This window comes from Macrobrachium nipponense, chromosome 19 (assembly GCF_015104395.2).
Source record: "Macrobrachium nipponense isolate FS-2020 chromosome 19, ASM1510439v2, whole genome shotgun sequence".
In the NCBI taxonomy this organism is placed as follows: domain Eukaryota; kingdom Metazoa; phylum Arthropoda; class Malacostraca; order Decapoda; family Palaemonidae; genus Macrobrachium; species Macrobrachium nipponense.
Genome location: NC_061088.1, coordinates 26,908,128 through 26,929,250, shown reverse-complemented (window position 1 = coordinate 26,929,250; position 21,123 = coordinate 26,908,128). Strand labels below are relative to the sequence as shown.

The 21,123-nt window shown below is 35.4% G+C and overlaps 1 protein-coding gene across 5 annotated transcripts in view; it reads left to right on the top strand.

Annotated features, from left to right (window-relative positions):
* The window catches only part of LOC135215357 (myosin light chain kinase, smooth muscle-like), a 473,102-nt gene that overhangs the window by 12,565 nt on the left and 439,414 nt on the right, over positions 1–21,123 (top strand). For all 5 annotated transcript variants that reach the window (XM_064249925.1, XM_064249941.1, XM_064249931.1 and 2 more), the window contains 4 exons: positions 228–381; positions 761–874; positions 2,107–2,325; positions 9,229–9,361. In XM_064249925.1, the coding sequence (XP_064105995.1) occupies positions 228–381; positions 761–874; positions 2,107–2,325; positions 9,229–9,361 (620 nt within the window). The remainder of the gene's footprint in view (positions 1–227; positions 382–760; positions 875–2,106; positions 2,326–9,228; positions 9,362–21,123) is intronic.

Genomic DNA, 21,123 nt, shown 5'->3' with positions numbered 1-21,123 from the left:
TTGATTAGTGCAAGCTTTTAAATTTAAAAATTTTCTTTATCTTGCACCTTTTTTACTATATCACCTGACTGTCTTCATTCTTTTATTTCGAACAATTGTTGAAAGGACTCTCCTCTCTTTCAGCAGAATGTCTTGTAGCCAAGATCTTTATATAAGATAGTTTTTGCTGAGTGCCAGTTTATACATTTAGAGATTATCTTGAGCTTGTACTTCTCTGTATCACCCAGACTGCCACACAACCTGGCAGGAAGACGGCCACTTCTACACTCTGGAGATCTCGAACTCGACACACGATGACGCCGCCATCTACTCCGCCTGCGCCTCCAATCTCTACGGCTCGGTGCTGTGCAAGTGCAGGCTCATCGTCGACTCCGGCCTTAAGTAAATAAGCACTGTTGAATCGCACGTTTTAGGTTATTACTTAATTCCATTCCAAAAAGTACCCAATTAAAACAACGTCCATGGACCACTACGAAAACTAAGTGCTTTCCTTTTGGATATTACCTAGATAGTGATCCCTAAGGGTTTTAGGGTGTAGTTATCTAGGACTGATATTGTCTTGGGGGTCATTCGACCCCTAAGGATTTTAGACTGATCAAAGACTGATATTTCTTGCGAGTCATTATCTTTATAATATTAACAGTCTTTTGTTTATGTTTTTCATGGTAATCCCCAACGGTGATCCTCCCTTTTTCTGACGAACAAGAACCAGCGATCGAAAAATGAGATCTTTCACACTCTAAATATACTTTGTTTTCAGGTCTTACATATCTCCCATGTTCCTCCGGGAGTTGGAAGACCAGAGCGTCCGACAGGGCGAGACCATCACTCTTCAGACTGTCATCGAAGCCTACCCAACCATAGGCGTTGTGTGGTAAGTATTGAGGGCTGAGACTTGGAGGGTTAAGGGGAGGAATTCTTTTTCTGAGGATGATTACTTATCTTGTTGTCGAAATCGAAATTTTTGTATTTCTGATAATTTTTCGGAGATGTTATTATTACATTGGGATATTATTGGATATTATTGTGTAACCATTTGGTAGGAAAATACTAGTAAAATTCCCCGCATTTATCAAATGACAAGGAGAGGGAAGATAGTAGGTATATATCAAGAAATTGTTTTTGAAAATGTAGCATATTTATGATATAACGCGATGAGTGTAATGAAATAAATCACAGTATATTTTATTTATATGAAAAAAAACTGGGCTAACGCCCTTAGTAGATGTGTCATGAAAGCAACCCGAAAAATTTATTTTTGTGTGGTTATAGGAATATAGGAAATTACATTAAAATTCATATATTTAGAGGGTTTCTCAGTATCTTTGTTTTATATATATATATATATATATATATATATATATATATATATATATATATATATATTATATATATATATACAGAAATCAAATTATTTGAGATCCATAAGAATAAATAAAAAAAATGGCGTCATTAAACGAATAGGTAAAATTACTTTTTAAAACATGTCTTTTTATGTCGTCTATTTCTAGTAGAATGTGCTGTTTTTATTTGACTTGTCGAGCAGTTAGACTGTAACAATATTACACTTGCAGTAGAATAGGCAATGTAGTGCATGAGCTAATGCCAACTATGCAGCATTGCGCGTTTTTCACTGACTCCTAGATTTAATAGATCTCTTCTTTTCTTCCTCTTCCTCCTCTTCTCTCTTCCTACCTCCTACCTCGTCTTGTGAACCTGTTTACCATGGCATCCTTTTCTTCCGTTCCCAATCCACTCTTTTCACTTCTTCTTCCTTATGAATCTATCTTCTTTTGACTTTTTCTTCGTTTTTACTCCCGTTTATTTACGTTTGATTTTGTCTCTACTCGACCTTAATTCTTTTACCAAATTTTGTTTTACTTTTTTCTTTATATTTTTTGTAATATTCTATTTCTTATTTCCTTTATCTTTTCACTTAATTTTATCTATTTTACCATGATTGCCTGTTGGCACTGTCATTACTACTCTCTCTCTCTCTCTCTCTCTCTCTCTCTCTCTCTCTCTCTCTCTCTCTCTCTCTTCTTAACTATCCCGTTAAACCCGTCAACCTCCCACCCTAAAAAAAAAAATATATATAAAAAAAAGGCACCGAGACGGGCAGAGGATCCGCATCTCTCGCAAACATTCCTTCAGCCTGGACGCCGACGGCATCGCCTCCCTGGTCATCCGGAAGGCCGACTATACCGACGGAGGCCTCTACACCTGCACCGCCTCCAACGAGATGGGCCACATTGAGTCCATCTGCAGGGTATCTGTCTCTTGCACCGACTCGGACTTAGCCTCCGGAAGGAGAAAGATTCCAAAGTAAGACTTTTTTATGACATTTTTTTTTAAAGTATAAATGTTTCAGGTATCTTTTTTTTCTGTTTTTGATCTTGGAGGTGTCTGGTTCTTATTTCTTTTAACATATATTGTTCACAATTGTTTGCTCGCTCATTAAAGAACAAGGTAGGTCATAAGTGCTTATGAAACAGCAAGGAGATCTGCCCGATTTTTTTTTTTTTTTAACTTAGGCTGTACTTAATTTTTTTGAGTATCGACTCCCCCACCCCGCCCCCCCCCCCACCACTCACACACACACACACACACACACACACACACACACACACACACACACACACACACACACACACACACATCTTTCCCCCGGCCCCCTCAACAAGGGAACTGACTAAGTTTTGCAGTTCTGTCCCACTAAACTGAAACGCAATTTTTGAAATATTTCGTCGGCTTTCAAGATATTTTGGCATTTTGAAAGTTTTCATTTTAAGGAGTCAAAATTGAACTTAGACTCTTCAAGTATTTTTAGAGATTTTTTAAACTATTTTTTGACATTTTACTACTTTATTTTTTGCCCTAAAGAATGGAAACTCATCATATATATAAAAAAAATATTATCTTAGGTGCGTCTGGTAAAGTCAGACTGCCAAACGGGCTTGAAACACGTCTGGGGAAGATGAAATATGAAAAGTCTTTATTTAACCTGTTTTATTCATGCAGTTCTAATATTTACTGAAGACAATCGGAATAAAACTATGTTTGACTTGAAAATCAACTTATTTCTGTAGCTATGGCATACCTTCAACTTTATTCGTCTTTGGCTTGCTTCACAATGCCCTCCGTGACAGGTCTGATCAGAAGTGATACAAATAATTTAATGTTTTTAGATATTCAATTTAAGTCAGGGGGCCGACATGTCTTTTGGTGTTCTCATTAGTTATTTTCATAATGTTATTTAAGTTATTCTTCTTTTGATCTTCATTTAGTAATGCGGTTTAATACTATAGTAGATTCACATCAGCCGTGGATTTGATGTCTAGGCCAGTCCCTTACGACGCTCCTGATTGGCTTTTCATAAGCCAATGACAGGGCTGGAAACTCTCAGTCTCTCTCGAGAGTTCATATAGGCAGGATGTATATTCCACCTCTCCTGAGGTGGAATATACATCCTGCCTATGTGAACTCTGAAAGAGAGATGAAACATACATCCTGCCTGTGTGAACTCTCGAGAGAGACTGAGAGTTTTCAGCCTCGTGATTGGCTTATCAACAGCCAATCAGAAGCGTCGTATGGCCTAGACATCAGATGCACCTGTGATGTGAATCTACTATAAGTATACGTTTATTATTTCTTTGTGTATTTTTCCCTGGAAGTTACAGTATATTGGAGTGATATTGCAATGTGTTTTAAATTTCAAAATTAGATTCTAAACGTAGTTATGTTTTCTGATAAGGTTTATGTTTGCATTTTTATTCGTTCGTTATTTTCTATCGACATTAAATCTTTCAGTATTATGAAGGGTCCTTGCCCAGCCCATCATTTGCTATTATGAACTAAAAAATATATATTAGTGTATATTGGGTGCAACTTACAACCGGTGGTTAATTGTACAAAAATATTTGATGGGTGCCAAACATTGGTGAATACATTATACAGAGGATTTTAATAGCAAAGTACATAGGTGTGTTTAATAATATCTTGTCAAAGATGTCCATTAAGTTTGCTTTTTTTTAATATTTCGAAATCTTCTTGACTGTAGAACTAGAAGACACTAAATCTCAGATGACTAGACATAATGAGGAATTGGTTTGATGTCAGAAAGCTTAAAGTTAAATTATAGAGAATTTTTAAATGCATGTTCGAGGATTTTAGCATCATCCACACTCAGTCTTGAGACATCTCTTCTGTTTTCTGTTCAGTCCCATTCACAATGAAGAAGAGTCTCAATCTCAGGAAACTACAAGTTATACTAAAATCCTCTAACTTGCAGTTTTATTATAATGAGCTTAGTTTGTTGAGGAAAAAATTACGGATGAGACGCAGTAATATTTAGTATAGATATGCATTACTAATGACAGTTGAGAACTTTTGTTTTAGATTTCGCACGATAATAGTAAGTGATTATCACTTTCCCTTAAGACAAAAGCATAAAGTGACTTGTGGTACTTACGCTGTTTCTGTTTGATTTCTTTTCAGAATATGGTAGGTAGACTTGGTGCTTGTTAATGTTATTATTTTGTTCTATTCTTTATTTGAAATCCATGTATGTGCATTACCTGTGCTTTTGTGATATGTACTTTATCTCCAGGGTTGATGCAACATAATGTAAAAGGAGTCAGTGTAGTTGTGCTTATTTTTGCTTATATGTTGTTTTTTTTTTTCCATTTTCTTGTTTCTTTTTATGTGTCATCCTGTTCTTTGCATTATGCAACTCCTTTATTTCCATTTCTATTTAGTTTCTTAACATTTATTCCTCTTCCCGTTCTTCATACTCTTGCTTTTTGTAAAGCAAAGGCAAGCTGCTCTCTGCTTTTTCGTAGCCGTGCCTCATTTTTTTTTATTTTGTAAATATTCCCTGATTGCTGAAGCTCGTTATGGAATTTTTAAAAACTGATTGTAATTCCTGAATATGATTTTAATGTTATTGTTAGTAAATGGTCTTTTTGAAGTGATGCTCGCCCTTGTTGTTCTATTACAAATTGATTTTGTTTTACTTTCATCGATTGGTGTCATCGTCGGTAAGCTGGTATGAATTTGTAGGTGATATTGTCCATTGGGCAACTAAATTGTCAGATATTTTTCTTCCCAATTAAAAGTTAAATAATCATGAAATGACCACCAGATTGTATTTGAAATTTAAAAGTTGTCATTTTTTTTTATTTTTCTTATGTTGGAATATGTCCACCATGGACTTAGTAGACATTACTCACAGTACCCGAGAGGGAAACTGTTTACAGAACGGGACTGACAGAGGTTAATGAACTGGTAAATTCTTGTATCCCCTTCATCTGAACGAAACTCTTAAATTTGGGAATGGTGAAAGACTTATATGTGAAGACAAATTTAATGCTTATATTTTCGGACTCGTTGTAGATAAGAAAGGAACAATTACAGACATGGAATAGGGTATTAAGCAGTCAGTATTCTCGTATTTTTCATTTTTTAGTATAGCATTTTTGCTGCATCTCTTAGGAAAATCTTGCAACATGTCCGAAAACGTTACGACTAGTTTTGACATAATACGCCCAGTGTGTTCATCTTATTAAAAATCGGCAATCTGGAGACTTGCTCAGCTGTCGTAATTACATCTACAATCTTGAGCCGTAGTTAATCATCGTAATTAAATCGGCAATCTGGAAACTTACTCAGCTGTCGTAATTACATCTACAATCTTGAACCGTAGTTGATCGTCGTAATTAAATAGATTTTATTACTTGTGCTGAAGAACATACTTGGGTTTAACTCTTCACGAGAACTGCCATCGTGGGCATGGTGGGCATGCTTCAATTGCAGACGTCAATTACCTTAAAAAATATGGGCACTTAGATGAATTTTTTTATTTTACTTTGTGGAATGTACTTTGAATCAACGAAATTTAGTTTTTTGTCAGTTAGTCGATGGAAAATAAACATGAAAGCCTTTTTTGTAGGTGGCAGCGAAAGTATATAATCGTTCCTGAGTTCTTTTCAAATTTATGATTCCTTAGTAGAATTGTAACTGTATCGCAGAGCTTACCTTGTGAGAGCGTTGTTAGAGATTCGTCCGTTCATTACATGAATATAATAAGTTGAGAAAAAATTCAAAATGGAATTTGCATCACCGAGCAAACTTTTCATCGGGTACTGAAAATTCGATGATTTTCGTCGACCAAAGTCATCGTTCGTTCGTAAGGGGCGGGAGGAGGGACGTTAACGACAGTATTAACTGAAACTTGAGGAAATTTACAGATTTTTATTAGAATAAATATTCATACAGTCCTGAAAGGAAGGAAAATACACAATGCGTAACGCATGTATTGGCGATGTCTGCTGATTTGTGCCTTAGTTCAGTTTTCTTTAATAATTTCAAATGAATAATTTGATAGCCTAATATTTGATGTACTGAATATTCATTGTTATCAGTAACTTGAAAATAGAGTTTATATGATATTATATTCGATGGGTAGTATATTGATCGTGGAAAGCTTAATGAAAATATGAAATCCCAATTCCTCTCTTTATTTCACCGAATTCCGTTGTTCATTAGTTTGATCCTCATGTCTGTCACCGAAATTACTTGAATTAAAGATTTCCCTTTTAAGTAACTCAACTGATTATATAATCAATTCATTTGATTGATGAAACTTCTCGAACCACCTATAGCTAACCTCGCTCTTGAATGGGCACAAACACCCAATACCCTCCTTGGAAAGAATATAAAGGGCAGACATAAGACTCGGTGATTGAATAACCCGACCCATCAGGAAACTCAATCCCCCGAGTCATTATTGGCTAATCTGTAAACCAATCAGCAATCAGCCCCTTATCACAACACCAATCAGTGGGGCCCCCTTGAGATCTTGAAACATATAGCGCTGCGAGGGATCTTCGCATCTACGTCGTCTTAACATAAGGGAAAAGTTTGCTTGCCGCCTTCATACCGGATTTGCTTTGCAGGGGTTTCGTTTCTGTTATGAAATGAGTTAATTGTTTTTATTTAATTTTTTTTATCAGATGCGTTTTGGCATTTTGTGTTCGTAGTAACACTGACTTCTTTGCAGTAATGAACTGATAACGTTTACGTGAATATGGTTGTCTGAAGTGCTGTAATTTTGAAGTAATTTAACGATTATAACTTGAGATCTCCAGGTAGAAGCAGGAATATGATGAAAAATTATTCTCTTTAAATATTATGATGCATGATGCATCAATTGATAAGGAAAAGACATTAAAAAAGACATCGTACCTTTCTCTCGGATAGGAACTGGGCGTTTTGTTATTGTGCATTTTTTTTTTTGTTAAAATAAATACTTGTTCTTGTATTCGTATGTGATATCTCCTATAAATGGGACCAAAACATATTGATTTCAATCCTGATTTTATGAGAGTAAACGAAAACATTTGATAATCATAAATCGGTAGTATTCTGTGCAATCAGTGTCCGTCCTGTATACAATGTAATGAAATAATTGTATTTAGAAAGTAGGTCATGTTCAGTATGGCTGTCATATCTCTAGATTATTCGTAATGTCTCAATTTTTAATGTATTTTCGCAACAATTTAACAGTTTTTAGTGAACTCACCAAACGAATAATATGTACTGAAGTACAAAACAAGTTCATTGAGAATGTGCTGCTACTACACCTAACTATTGTTTATGTAGAAGAATAGAAAATCGAGATTGGACAGAAAACGAAACCTGCTAAGTGAATTTATATTTACCCGTGAATAGAAGAAAAGGAGAGACGATAGTGATAACAGATCATGTTAAAGTTTGGCATTCGTTCTTCATCCGCTCCTCGACGCGTGATGATGTCAGCAAACCCTTGATGACGTCACGAAGCCCTTCAAAAGGGGGTCGAAACTGCTTGGGCTATTGGTTCGCGGCGGTCTCTATTTGTATGCGCTCCGAGGTGCTGTTTATTTTGCCAGCATCGGATTATGGCATTTATCGTTCGAGTATTATTGCTCTGTTTACAGAAGAGAGAGAGAGGTTGATTCATATGGACCACCTGTGACGCAATGGGTATCGTGTAACTGTTGTAGTCCGTCTGTTTTCCTTGTTCGGAGTGCCATGATGATGCGAATACGGTATGTTAGTAGTGTTTCCTTTTTTTTATTTATTTTATTGTTGAACAAATTATGGACAAATTAAAGAGCCTTGGAATCACAGAGGAAAGCTGAGCGTTACTTATTAAGAAAATAAATTAAATCGTGGAAAAATTTTTTCCCTTGCACATCTCTGCTAATTTTAAGACCAAAAATATACTCTGTTAACTCATAATTCGCGAAATAGTCTGTAGAATGGCGCACATTGCTGAAGAATTTAGAAATGCTGCCCGATAGATTTGTGGTAATAGGTTTTGAACTGTATTTGCCCTATACCAGGATCATATATATTGCATAGTTTTACATTTGTTTTGGGCAGGCGTTTAGTTTTCGTTTGTTGCAATCATTATGACTATGTGGGCTTTGTTTATTCATGTAGTTAAGGTAACAGTGTTCGTGAATTTAATACACAGTATATTTTCTAAGCTGCTTTAAAAAGAGTTTTAAGAGAAATTACTGAGCTATTCAAAAACTTAAGCGTAATTGCTCATATGGACTTGTTTGTTTATACGTTTATAGAGAAAATACAATGGATATATTTGAAGAACGATTGCACGAAACACACCCGGATTGATCCATGAAAACTTTGGCGTACTCGAGTCGAGACGAAAGATATATTAAGGAGAGAAAACTGACACTGCAGAGCTGGTTTTCTCAAAGTTATAGATCCACTTGAAAGACGGGGAGGTTGGTCTGCGTGATGAGCTTAATGATAGATGACAGAAGGTCTTCCAAAAATAAACTTAAACTTACAATAATGTTGCGCAATTTGGCAAGCATTCCTCGTCAGTTCCCGCTTTATGCTACCAAGAATTCTCACGAATATTTTCATTCAGATCTTTCGTAATCATTTTTCTTTTTTCTTAGGCATTACACACACACACACGCACACACACACACACACAATAAAATGAAAAAGTAAAAAGTGAAAAAAAAAAACTGAGCTTAATATTTGATTAACTGATTTGGTATTTTCACTCGTGGATCAGATTTAAAAAAAAAACGGTGGCTACCAAGTTATTAAAACACCAGATCATATGAAAAATATTAAATAAAAAAAAAGAGAAATTCAGTGTATTAAGAAACATGGCTCTAAAAGAACGCCTTAACCTGTTGACAGGTACAGCAACGAACCTATTTTTGTCCGGAAGCCAAGGGCCATCGACGCCGAAGAGGGTGACCTGGTGATCATCGAGTGTGAGGTGATGGGAGAGCCCAAACCCACAGTGACCTGGCTTCGCGACTGGCTTGAGGTAAGTCTCTCTCTCTCTCTCTCTCTCTCTCTCTCAGCACTATGAATTGTCTTTGGAATATTAATCTTGTTTGATGTTTTTTGGAATTATTCTCTCTCCCTCTCTCTCTCATGTCTTTTTTGGCCTTCATCTTCTTTGAAGTTTTTTAGAACCCCTCTCTCTCTCTCTCTCAGTTCTGTCTCTCTCCTCCTCTTTCTCTCATCTCTCTCTCTCTCTCTCTCTCTCTCACAGAACTATCTCTTGTCTTTTTGTCCTTCATCTTCTTTGAAGTTTTTTAGAGCTGCTCTTTCTCTCTTCTAGAACTATCTCATGTCTTTTTGGTCTACATCATCTCTGAAGTTTTTTTGGGTGGTTCTCTCTCTCTCTCTCTCTCTCTCTCTCTCTCTCTCTCTCTCTCTCTCTCTCTCTCTCAAGGAATTGTCGTTGTTATTATTATTATTTTCTTTGAATCTGTGATTTATGGTGTGAGTAGTTTTTCTTGCAATTATGCCATCGTACGAACACGCGATTTGGATTCCAGGTAAGTGAAAATACCAGTGGATTACCCGGTAACGTTCGTGTCAAATCCTTTGATTCCTCGTTTAATGTAATTTTGTATCCTTCAGTACTGTCTTCGTAGGATGTTTTTGGAAAACCGAAAGATTTCGTGCTAGAATATGAATTTACCAAGAAAATATTTTGGGTAATTTTTTTATTTAAAATGTGATGAGCTATTTCTGGCGGGTTTCGATCGAGCCATCTCGAGCTAAAATATCTCGTCTCGTTGATTTTCTATCAGAAGAACTGACGACTTCTTTGAGGAAATAGAGAATCTCGAATATTGAGAGCCTTTTTATATTTTTGCTGTAGGACATACCGATTTCTCGTTCTATATGAACACTTCTCTTAATTCGTAACCCGCGCGCATGCAAACACGTAACTATAGAAATGTGTGTGTGCGCCTGCATGCCAGCTTGCGAGGATATTCATTTGACAGTTGACACGCTATAATCAAAGATACTTGTAGCTAAGATGAGAATGAAGTGTAAAAGAACTACTTCGAAGTTTTAAGTATTTTCGCCTACATATTACTTGTAGCCGTTTGGAGATCTTCAGTCGTCAAGTTCGACTGAAATTACTTGTCTGTTCGAATTATAGGATTAATCATTTAAACTGCCTTTATAATAATGATAACTATAGTTCTTCCCTTAAGGTAGCTAGGTATTAAGAGCGCGATAAAGGCAACCGAGGAGAAATGTAAGGGCCGCATTGCTTCATTGCTTAATTAAAAAGGATATTATATTACAAACGACTTGGTCGGTCTTGCGGGTTTTAAGCTTTAAACTCTCTCTCTCTCTCTCTCTCTCTCTCTCTCTCTCTCTCTCTCTCTCTCTCTCTCTCTCTCTCGTGCTTTCTGAGGTCACCGTGTGTCGTTGAGTTTGTATGCTACTTATATGTTATTTCCATTGCTTTTTTCCTCTACGTTGCTATAGTTAACATGACAATGGCCAACTGCTTAGTGATCCATTTAATTCGTTTTCTTATAAGGAAAACCCAATACTTCGAACAATAGATTCCATTTAGGAACGGAGTCTTGTAGTTGAAGATGGTTTCCTCGCAGATGTATGGCATTGCATTCAGCGAGGTATAATTGATCGGTTCCCAATTATCGGCCGAGGTCGCTTTCATTTTGTTTTCGCTCTTGGTAGCGCAAAGTTTATCGCCGTTTTCTCTACTTGTACTTATTATACTCTTGCGTTCAGGATTGTATATCAAGAGCGTAAATGGGAATTGCAACGCATACGTACATGCACACAATAGTATATGTGTTATAATTATATATATATATATATAAAACACACACACACACACACATATATATATGTTATGTATATATATATATATGTATATATATATATATATATATGCCATATATATATATATGATATATATAATATATATATATATATATAAATCCTTGCATAATAAACAACAGGGTCGTTTGGAGACTGCTGTCCTCAGCACGTCGTGAGGAGTCCAGACTCCATAAATTAAGCTCTTCTTTTACCTTTTGATCCCTAAATACGACAGTGACCTGACCTTGACATCTTTCTGTGCAGTGGTATTTTTAGTGGATTATGGATGTTGTATTACTTGTATATGAAATCTCAGTCTTATATAGTTCAAACTTCATATTTAAGGTTAAATTAATATTTGATCATTGACATATAAATATAACATTCACCTTTACCCTGGTCTCACTCTACATAATGTCACCAATAGTGCACTATACGTGCCAAATTCCTTTTTGAGGAATTCTTCACGAATCCAGGAGCCTTTGAAGCCGTCTTCGCTCTTCAGCTCCTAAAGTATTCTTGGAGAATACTTTAGGAGTATTGGATTACATGTAATCCAATACCCATTGGATTACATGTAATGGCTTCTTGAAGTCTTAAAGACTCCAGGATCACGTGAAGAATTCCTGGAGAACCACCCACTGGATCATAATCTCCATGAAGATGTCTTCACAAATCCAGTATCCTTTGAAGCCGTCTTCAGCTTCTGAAGCATTACTGGAGAAACGCCCGTTGGATTATAATGTCTTTTTGAAGTCTTAAAAACTCCAGGATCATTTGATGCCGTCTTCAACTTCTGAAGAATTCCAGTAGAACAACTCATTGGATTACAACTTCTTCACAACTCCATGATCCTGTGAATCCGTCTTCAGCTCCTGAAGAACTCCAGGATAAACAGCCATTGGATTATCACAGCTTCCTGAAGAAGTCTTCAAGAATCCAGATATCTTCAGTTCCTTCTGCTGCAGCCTCGCGAATCGTGAAGTATTGTTCAAGAAATCCAAAGGCTACTGAGCCTGGAGATTGTCTTGAAGCCTTTGGGAGCCCCTGGAATTCCCAGAAACTTTGGGATTCCCAGAAGCCTTCGGAATTTCCAGAAGCCTTCAGAATTCCCAGAAACTTCCGTGATTCCCAGTGTGCATTCAGACACACAAACAAGACAGAGTTTTAGCATTATATAGATTCTTCCCAAACAGAGGGCAGTCAGTAATCATAGATTTATTACATCGTATGACCTGGACTTTAGAATTTTGCATATGAGGGATAAGGAAAGAAAGTAGTTTTGTGTTTTTGCTTAGTTAACGACAGCAGAAGAATACAATATAATGGTAATAATAATCCTTCATTGCTCTATAATTATAGGTACACCTCAATCTGAAGAAGTCTACCATTTCCTGACTTGGTAAAAATAAAGAGAACTAATCAAATTCCTATATATAAATAGGCATTAGTGTAACTTAATAACGTTGCAGGAAAAATGATATGTAGACTGCTGACATCACCAGCTATAGAACTGAACGTCCGAGCGAGATAAAGGCAGGGACGGAACCGGGTCGTAGGGGTCAGACCGGGTTTATTATTTTATCCTTTGCTGTAGCTGTCTTGTTTGTTGGCTCATTTTTTTTATTTATCTTTTTTTTTTTAGTTATGCAAGGAATTTTGCATTTTCTCCTTGACTGCTTAATTGATACGTTGGTGAACAGCTTTAAAAATGTTTAAAGTAAAAACGTAAAGTAAAAACATGCGTACATACACGTTTTATATATATATATATATATATATAATATATGATATAGTATATATAATTGTATATATCTATATATATATAATATAATATATGTATATATATATATCTTATATAGATACTATATATATATATATATATATATATATACATATATATATATATATATATTATATATATATATTATTATATATTCATATACATATAATATATATATATATATATTATATATATATTATTTAATATATATATATATATATAATATATATATAATATAATATATACAATATATATATATATATATATATCTATATATATATATATATATATATATATATATATAATATATACTATAATCGTGACCTGCTCTTTGATTTCTAACAAGTGCTTTTTTGATTACCGAATTATTAAACCTGTGATTACAGAGTCTGGTATTTCTTTGCTGTTAACAGTAAAAAAAATACATCCCTTATTTATTCAAAACCATTCCTTCCAAAAAACGGGGGCTTCATAGTATTATATAGTATCTTGAAATATATTTACTTATTTTCGCGTTAAAATAACTTAATTCTTACACTTTCTCTTTTATCAAGTAATTGATGTTGTCTTTCGTTACATGTCATAATAATTTCCCTAGATGACCTCAGTAATAAGGAAGGTTCGAAAGAAGAGATTCTTTATTTCCAAGCTTTCAGAGGTACGTCTGCCTCCTCCTTATCACTGAGGTCCTCTATGAAAGCAATAATTTTATACGCAGTTACTTTGTTTTTGGAGAATAGTAATAATAATATAATAGTAATGGATGCACATTTTTTCCACGGTGGAAATAACGAAAGCTACCTGCCCAAGAAATAAAAATGTTTGATAAAAAGAACAACGCATTAGGAAGGAAGGCCAAGGTGTCAACCAACTTACCGTACGCCGTGAAGATGTAATTCGATCCCCCCAGCGATGGGGAATGGTGGTCGTTCGCGGCTGAAGGATTCTAGACGCTGGAAGCTATAGATCTGCTATGATTTCATAACGCTGTTATTTGTTTGTTGGGGAATTTATTTCGATTCGATTTTGTCTTGAGTTATTTTTATCCTTCGGATTCGCCGTTACTAGATATTCAGTTGGCTTACGGTATTAAGTTTATGTTCGTGTCTCTGTTAAGATATTTTGGGGTATTATTATTATTATTATTATTATTATTATTATTATTATTATTATTATTATTATTATTATTATTTATTTATTTAATAATAATATGCAAAACACAGTAGATGCTATTAGTATTTTAGCAGGACTTTTAACAGAACGGTCTATTTAGAGAAGAAAAGAGAAGAACAGATATGAGTATTATTAACATTCGGATGAAAAAAAGGTATTTTGAGTAGCATAATTTTAAGAGTACATTATTGTCATATGCCTAGATCCGAAGAGAGTTTGCGCGTTCAGCGAGTGAGTTTGGAAAAATACGCTTACATACAAAATACAAATATGCATTAGACACCCTAAAAGAATTAGAGCTGATAGTAGGTTTCTGCAGCTGACCAAGCCCATGTTGAGTAAATGGAGCAGAAGAATGACCATAAAGGAAACAGAGAAACAGAAGCAGGTAAAGGAACGTTAATTATAGAAGGACGGTGGGGCATAACGAGGAACCGAGACGAAACCATTAAGTAAACAGTCCGTCAACCTGGCGTCAACGCCAAGGAGTTCTGTGGCCTCTTATGTTTCTTTGTGTATTTATTTGATGTATTTGTTTGTTTCTTATATTTACATAGCTTATATTCTTAGTTATGGTTTGTGAATTTTTTATTTGTTTATTTTGCATATATTGAATTTAGGCAGTTTTCATTCTTTTGCTAAATGGCCGTTTCAAGGTTAATGTCTCTTTGTTTATCTTTTTATTACCCGTTGGATTCTTTTCTTGAACGGTTTTCAAATTTATGACTTTGTGGGAATATTTGGAACATAATTATATTTACTGCTTATCCATGAACATTTTTCTAACATTACTATTTTAGAGCAGTGTTTAGGATTTTATTGCTGTTCCCTGTAGAAATTTTTTTAACGCTTTTACTCTAAGTACGAAGAGAGAGAGAGAGAGAGAGAGAGAGAGAGAGAGAGAGAGAGAGAGAGAGAGAGAGAGCTATACCTTTTGATACCTTAGCCAATATAAAATCGAACAATATCGTCAGGTTACAATAAATTGAAATGATCAGCTCGCATAAATTTTTTTTCTTCAGTTAACATTGATATTTCTCAAGTTGTTCTTCAGTGGATGCCGTCTGGAGTTATAGCGATTCTCCTGGACTCATGATCACTGGAATTCTTATCCATCTGTCATTTTTATTCATAATAATTAACTTTTAGACCCATGTCATTTTCATTTTTATCGTTAGATCTCTCTCTCTCTCTCTCTCTCTCTCTCTCTCTCTCTCTCTTGAGAATGGCCTCGACGAGGTAATCCTATAATTCCGTGGAGCTATTCAATATTCATTCTGCAGGTTCACACACATGCATATTTACAAATGTATACATGCGTGTAGACACAAATATAATATAATTATATGTATATATATATATATATATATATATATATATATATATATATATATACATATATATGTATATATATATATATGTTTGAGTATGTGTATGTAATATACGTAGATGTGATGCTATTTACATGCAGTTATAAAAAATGAATGCATTATTTTTGGGTAATTCAATTTCTACTTTTGACTACGCATACAAATAGTACACGAGTATACCCCAGCGTGACCCCAGCTTACTGTTGCGTGTAAACAAATACACATTTGAAGTAACTAACTCCTGTCACCGAATGCGTTGCGCAGTATACACTATACCCTCCCTGTAATTACCTTTGCACGTCATAACAATTACAAGAGACGAAAGAAAAAAAGAAAAGAAAAAACAGCTTTCGCAAAAAAAAAAAACGACATAAGAAAATAATTGAGTAAACCCATGTAGATGGGCGTCAAAGCCACGACTTCCACGCCCATCGCCTAATGGCCCTAATGTCCATGGTCATGTAAGGGAGGTATGTGTTCCGTAGGGGAACATTAAAAGCCCATAAAGATCTCCATGGGTGGCATCTCTTCCTCTCTCGGTCTTTCCCTTGTGACTCTTTCAAAGGGACTGTGTTTTTAGAGTCGTCTTCGACGAGGGAAGACCCGTCGGGTTTGGGCGGGGGACGACCCGGGTTTGTTTTAAAGGGATGACCCGGCCCTCATATAATAATAATGATATTGATATATAGTTGAATTGGCGTTTTCATGGGAGCTAGAAAATGCAGTACGTTGGTATGTGTATGTTGACAGCTTGGTGTGAGACCTCTCTCTCTCTCTCTCTCTCTCTCTCTCTCTCCTCTCTCTCTCTCTCTATAATATATATATTATATATATATATATATATATATATATATATATATATATATCTATATATTAACACATTTATTATATAACAGCATATGCATTGAAATATTTAAAAAATCGTACTTACTAGCATACGGCTATTGAGAAGCAAGGTTATATAAAATGTATAGAGTAGTAGTCTATGCTGATACATACACTCACACTTTAATTAGTTAGTTTCCGTATGTATGAACAGTCGTTGTTGTAAAATGGAAGTCTAAGTGATTTGTTGTTAAATATAAATAGTCATTTGTTCCTATTGTTATGCGGATATTTTATGTCATTAATATTCCCTAAAAGTTTAGTAAAGGCTGGAATATAATGAAACTGAATACAACAGGAAAAAAAAGCTATGTACAAATTTCTGAGAAGAAAATATGATGCACGTAACAGATACAGCGCTACAATATTTCCAAATAGCACTAAGTGAACATCTGACATTTTGCGTAGAAAGAACCCCATCTTTCATTTTGCACTAAAGTAACAGATTACACTGCAACAGAAAACTGCGCATGTGCACATCATCTTGGAATGTGGTGAGCACAGTACGGTCGTACCCAGGGAGAACCGTTGTCTTAAAGAGCTCTTGTGTTGATGGACACTGCCACGGTTTCTCCTGTCATGAAATCCCATTCCGTTCTCATACTACGCTCGGTGTAGTTTGGTTCAAGGTCTTTCGGTTTGGTTGTTTGGTAGTAAAGATTACAGATTGTTTGTGCTTGATTTTTGTTCTTTTCTATGTGAGCGATTCCTAATGGTTTTCTTCGTATCCAAGGCTTATGTGAAAACAAAGACATAGGATTATTTATTGTAAGAAATGATACTGGTAAGTACCTAGAAACTTGACATTTTTTTCCTTTAAAGTACTACATTTGAAAATATAGGTATTGAAATATTACAGGAATATAGAAAAATATAGAGATGTTATATGCAAATTGAGGTTACGCTCTGCTGTTAAACCATATGGGAAAATAAAGGTAAAAACTCATTTCGTAATATGAAATTAAAATTCAGCTGAGTTCGTGCACAAGGCCAGACCTGGAAAGCAACATTTTAAACTACAATTTGATTCCATCTATCATAACTCCTGATTTTTATGAGACACCATAATCTAGAACAAAGAGGTACTTGGAAGACGAATGCCATAGCATAAAAATTTTATTAGCTATAAATTTTTTTATCCATCGCTGCTCGACCATTGTGGTTCAAGGCAGCTCGAGAGATATAATTTTCTTTATGAAGTTATCTAGACTTAGTCTCGAGGAGTTATTGGCAAGCATCTCTGTGCTCCTCGCTAAAGCAAATGTCAGGGGAGAAGAAAATGAACAAGGAAGCAGCTGTCGTTCGGAGAAGAATGATAAGAATATAATCCAAGTATTGTTCTATTCTTGGAAAAGGAGCTGTGGCGCATGCGTAAATACTGAGTGATATCAGGGGCCTTGTATGGAGACAAAGATATGAAGTGGACTTGCCCAACATACCCGCCATTTTATACTTCGTTGTTGTTGTGTACCTTCCCATTTAGATCAGTGTTCCCAAATCACTCAGCCGGGCAACTGGTTCCATTCTGCTTCGCCTAAAATGATTCAATACACTCAATTGCTTGGAGGAGGGTAAACGCCCCCCCCCCCCCCCAAAATAAAGTCTAAACGCTTCATTTGCTTGGAGGTAACGCCTCTAAAATAAGTCTAGACGCTCATTTGCTTGGAGGTACGCCTAAAATAAGTCTAGACGCTCAATTGCTTGGAGGTACGCCTAAAATGAGTCTAAAATCATTTTGCTTGGAGGTACGCCCGAAAACTGAGTTCCAAACTTCATTTGCTTGGAGGTACGCCTTAAAATGAGTCTTAAATAACTCATTTGCTTCTGGAGGTACGCCTAAAATGAGTCTAAACTCTCATTTGCTTGGAGGTACGCCTAAAATGAGTCTAAACTCATTTGCTTGGAGGTACGCCTAAAATGAGTCTAAACTCTCATTTGCTTGGAGGTACGCCTAAAATGAGTCTAAACGCTTCATTTGCTTGGAGGTACGCCTAAAATGAGTCTAAACCTATCATTTTGCTTGGAGGTACGCCTAAAATGAGTCTAAACGCTCATTTGCATGGAGGTAGTACCTATCAAAAGTCTAAGCGCCTATACTCTGTATTTTTCCATCTGTCCATCCGACTGTGGTGTTTTTGTATGGTAACACTGCGTCCCGGGCTTTAAATAGTTACGGTATGTGTAAGTTTTAGGTAAGTAAAAGGATATCTGGGTGTACATTTGCAACTGAAAAGTGTTTTAATAATTTACTGTATGCGAAGTACACCGTTAATATTCGAAATAGGATATTATTATTATTGTTGAATGTAAGCTGAATGTAACTATCTAAAGCCCGGGACGCTGTGTTACCATACGGAAACGCCACAGGCGGATGGACAGATGGAAAAAAACAAAGTATAGTAGTTTGTAGGTGCGCCCAATATGAATCTTAACTGCTTTGTTATTTGGAAATACACTTAAAATTAATCTAAATGCTCAGTTACGTGGTGATGCGCTTGAGTCTAAAAGCTTAGTTGCTTGGAGGTACGCTGAAAATGGGAGGTACACTTCCAGTTTTTTTGGTTTTTTTTTCCAACGTGGAGACTTGAGTAATTGGCACTTAATGCAATTACGCCTTGGTGTGTTATTTCCCCCCGCGTGGAGATTAGCCATTGACACCCTAATGAGGCCTGTGTGAGAGGGATGACTGACTTGCAGTGCCGGGTAATGACGCAGTGGTACAAATGGCGAAAAGATAGGTTCGATTTGACGGCTCACCACGACGCTGGCCCCAGGGTAGGCATGCTAATGGTACTTTCTCTCGAGGTCATGCTGCAGTTGGATGGTGTACCCTTAATTGTTTTATTTTTTTTATTTGCTGGCAGCCTCTGTCATTTTAATTGTTTATTTTTTTATTATTATTTTTTTATTTATTTATTTTTTTTTTTCAAAACGCCTTGGTTGCTTTCTCGGGCTCATGTCTTATAGTATTAGTTTCTGTCTCTGGAGGTAAATTGCTTTCTGACGAACACATGTAATAGTTATATTGATAATTAAGATAATGGCATTATTATGATCATTTTACATGAGTCTTTCTAAGATCTGTAAACATTCTCTTGGGGTTTAATACAAGAAAGGTTGGCATCAGCAGAATGTTTACAGTTCTCCACAAATTCCTTTCATCTTTGTAATACAAAGCTTATATATTATTCAGTCATTTCCTTTACAATACTGTTTTTCACTTCCACTTAGAAAAATCATCTGATTATGTACAACTTTCATGATAATGCCACTATCTTGATTATGAATTTAACTACTGCGCATATAAATACACACACACACACACCTATATATATATATATATATATATATATATATATATATATATATATATATATATACACGAATATATACTATACATATCTATGTGTGTGTGTTTGTCTCTGTATGCATTTAAAATCAGACATTTAACTCGTGTTTTTGGTGCGTAATGCATTGGCCTCTGTCGAGGCTTAATTTCTGAAACGTGTCATTGGCATACTCTGATAATTGGAGGTGAATAACGCATCTTTACTTATTTATATTCGTTTTTAGATCATAACTTTATATACCAAAAAGCGCATTTTTTAAAAGTCTCGAGTTGATGAGTAAATCGCGTGATGAATATGTTCCGTTTATAATTCATTTTCTCTGTGATGATTCCATCTCATATTTAGTCTTCATGTTTTTATTATTTTTGTTTAAGCATTAGCGCTTATGTATTTACTTTTTTGTAAGCTTGCCGTAATTACGCGGCGTTTGTCAACTTTACATTGTGCGTGGTTCATTCTAATGGATGTGCACCCTGCAATTTCATTACCTGGACCATTGACAGCCTTGTGGACGGAAGCGGTGCCCTTTATTTTGCAACAACACAACTTATTGAAAACAGAGAGAGAAGAAATAACATTGCCAGAGGTAATTCAACGAACAGACATTTAATTTACATACATCAATCAATGCGTGACTGAGTAGAATTGCATCAGCTTCGCTGACTTTTTTTTTTTATTTTTTTTTTTTTTTTTTGTTTAATTTTTATTTTTTTTAAGGGTGATTGCTTACATTGATATCTATGAAAATGGCCTGGTTGTCACGACAACTGTGGTGTAATATTTTGGGTATAGCAGTACGATAAGCCTCTCTCTCTCTCTCTCTCTCTCTCTCTCTCTCTCCTCTCTCTCTTCTCTCTCTCTCTCTCTCTCTCTCGTAGGGCAGCAAAAAGTAGACGTAATATAATAATCTAAATGTTCTTGTTCAGCTGTGATTTTAAAAGTCTGGTTTTTTTCTATGCTAGTATTTGTGACGTTCAGTTTGTTCCGACCTTTTTTTCTGTAAATAGTGGATGTTACCTAGAATATTGTTTAATGATAAGTATGCAGTTCTTAAATACTGAGCGGAAAACAAAAACAAAAAAAATATTTTGAAATTAATGCCCGATTCATTCTGCTAACTTATTTTTTTACTTAATTTTCTCAACACATATATTCTCCTCTGCTTTGTTTTTTTCTTATCTATGTATTTAAAGCGAAGCAAGAATGTCTGTATGAGTAATAAAAGGCGTATGAGGAACTATGATAGTCTACGGTTGAAATATAGGTCCTATTTTAAGGTATTAATCTTTGATATCATAATTAGCATCCAGCCTGAGGGTCCAGTTCTAGTATTTATATAGACGCATGGCACAACTTTATTTATCAT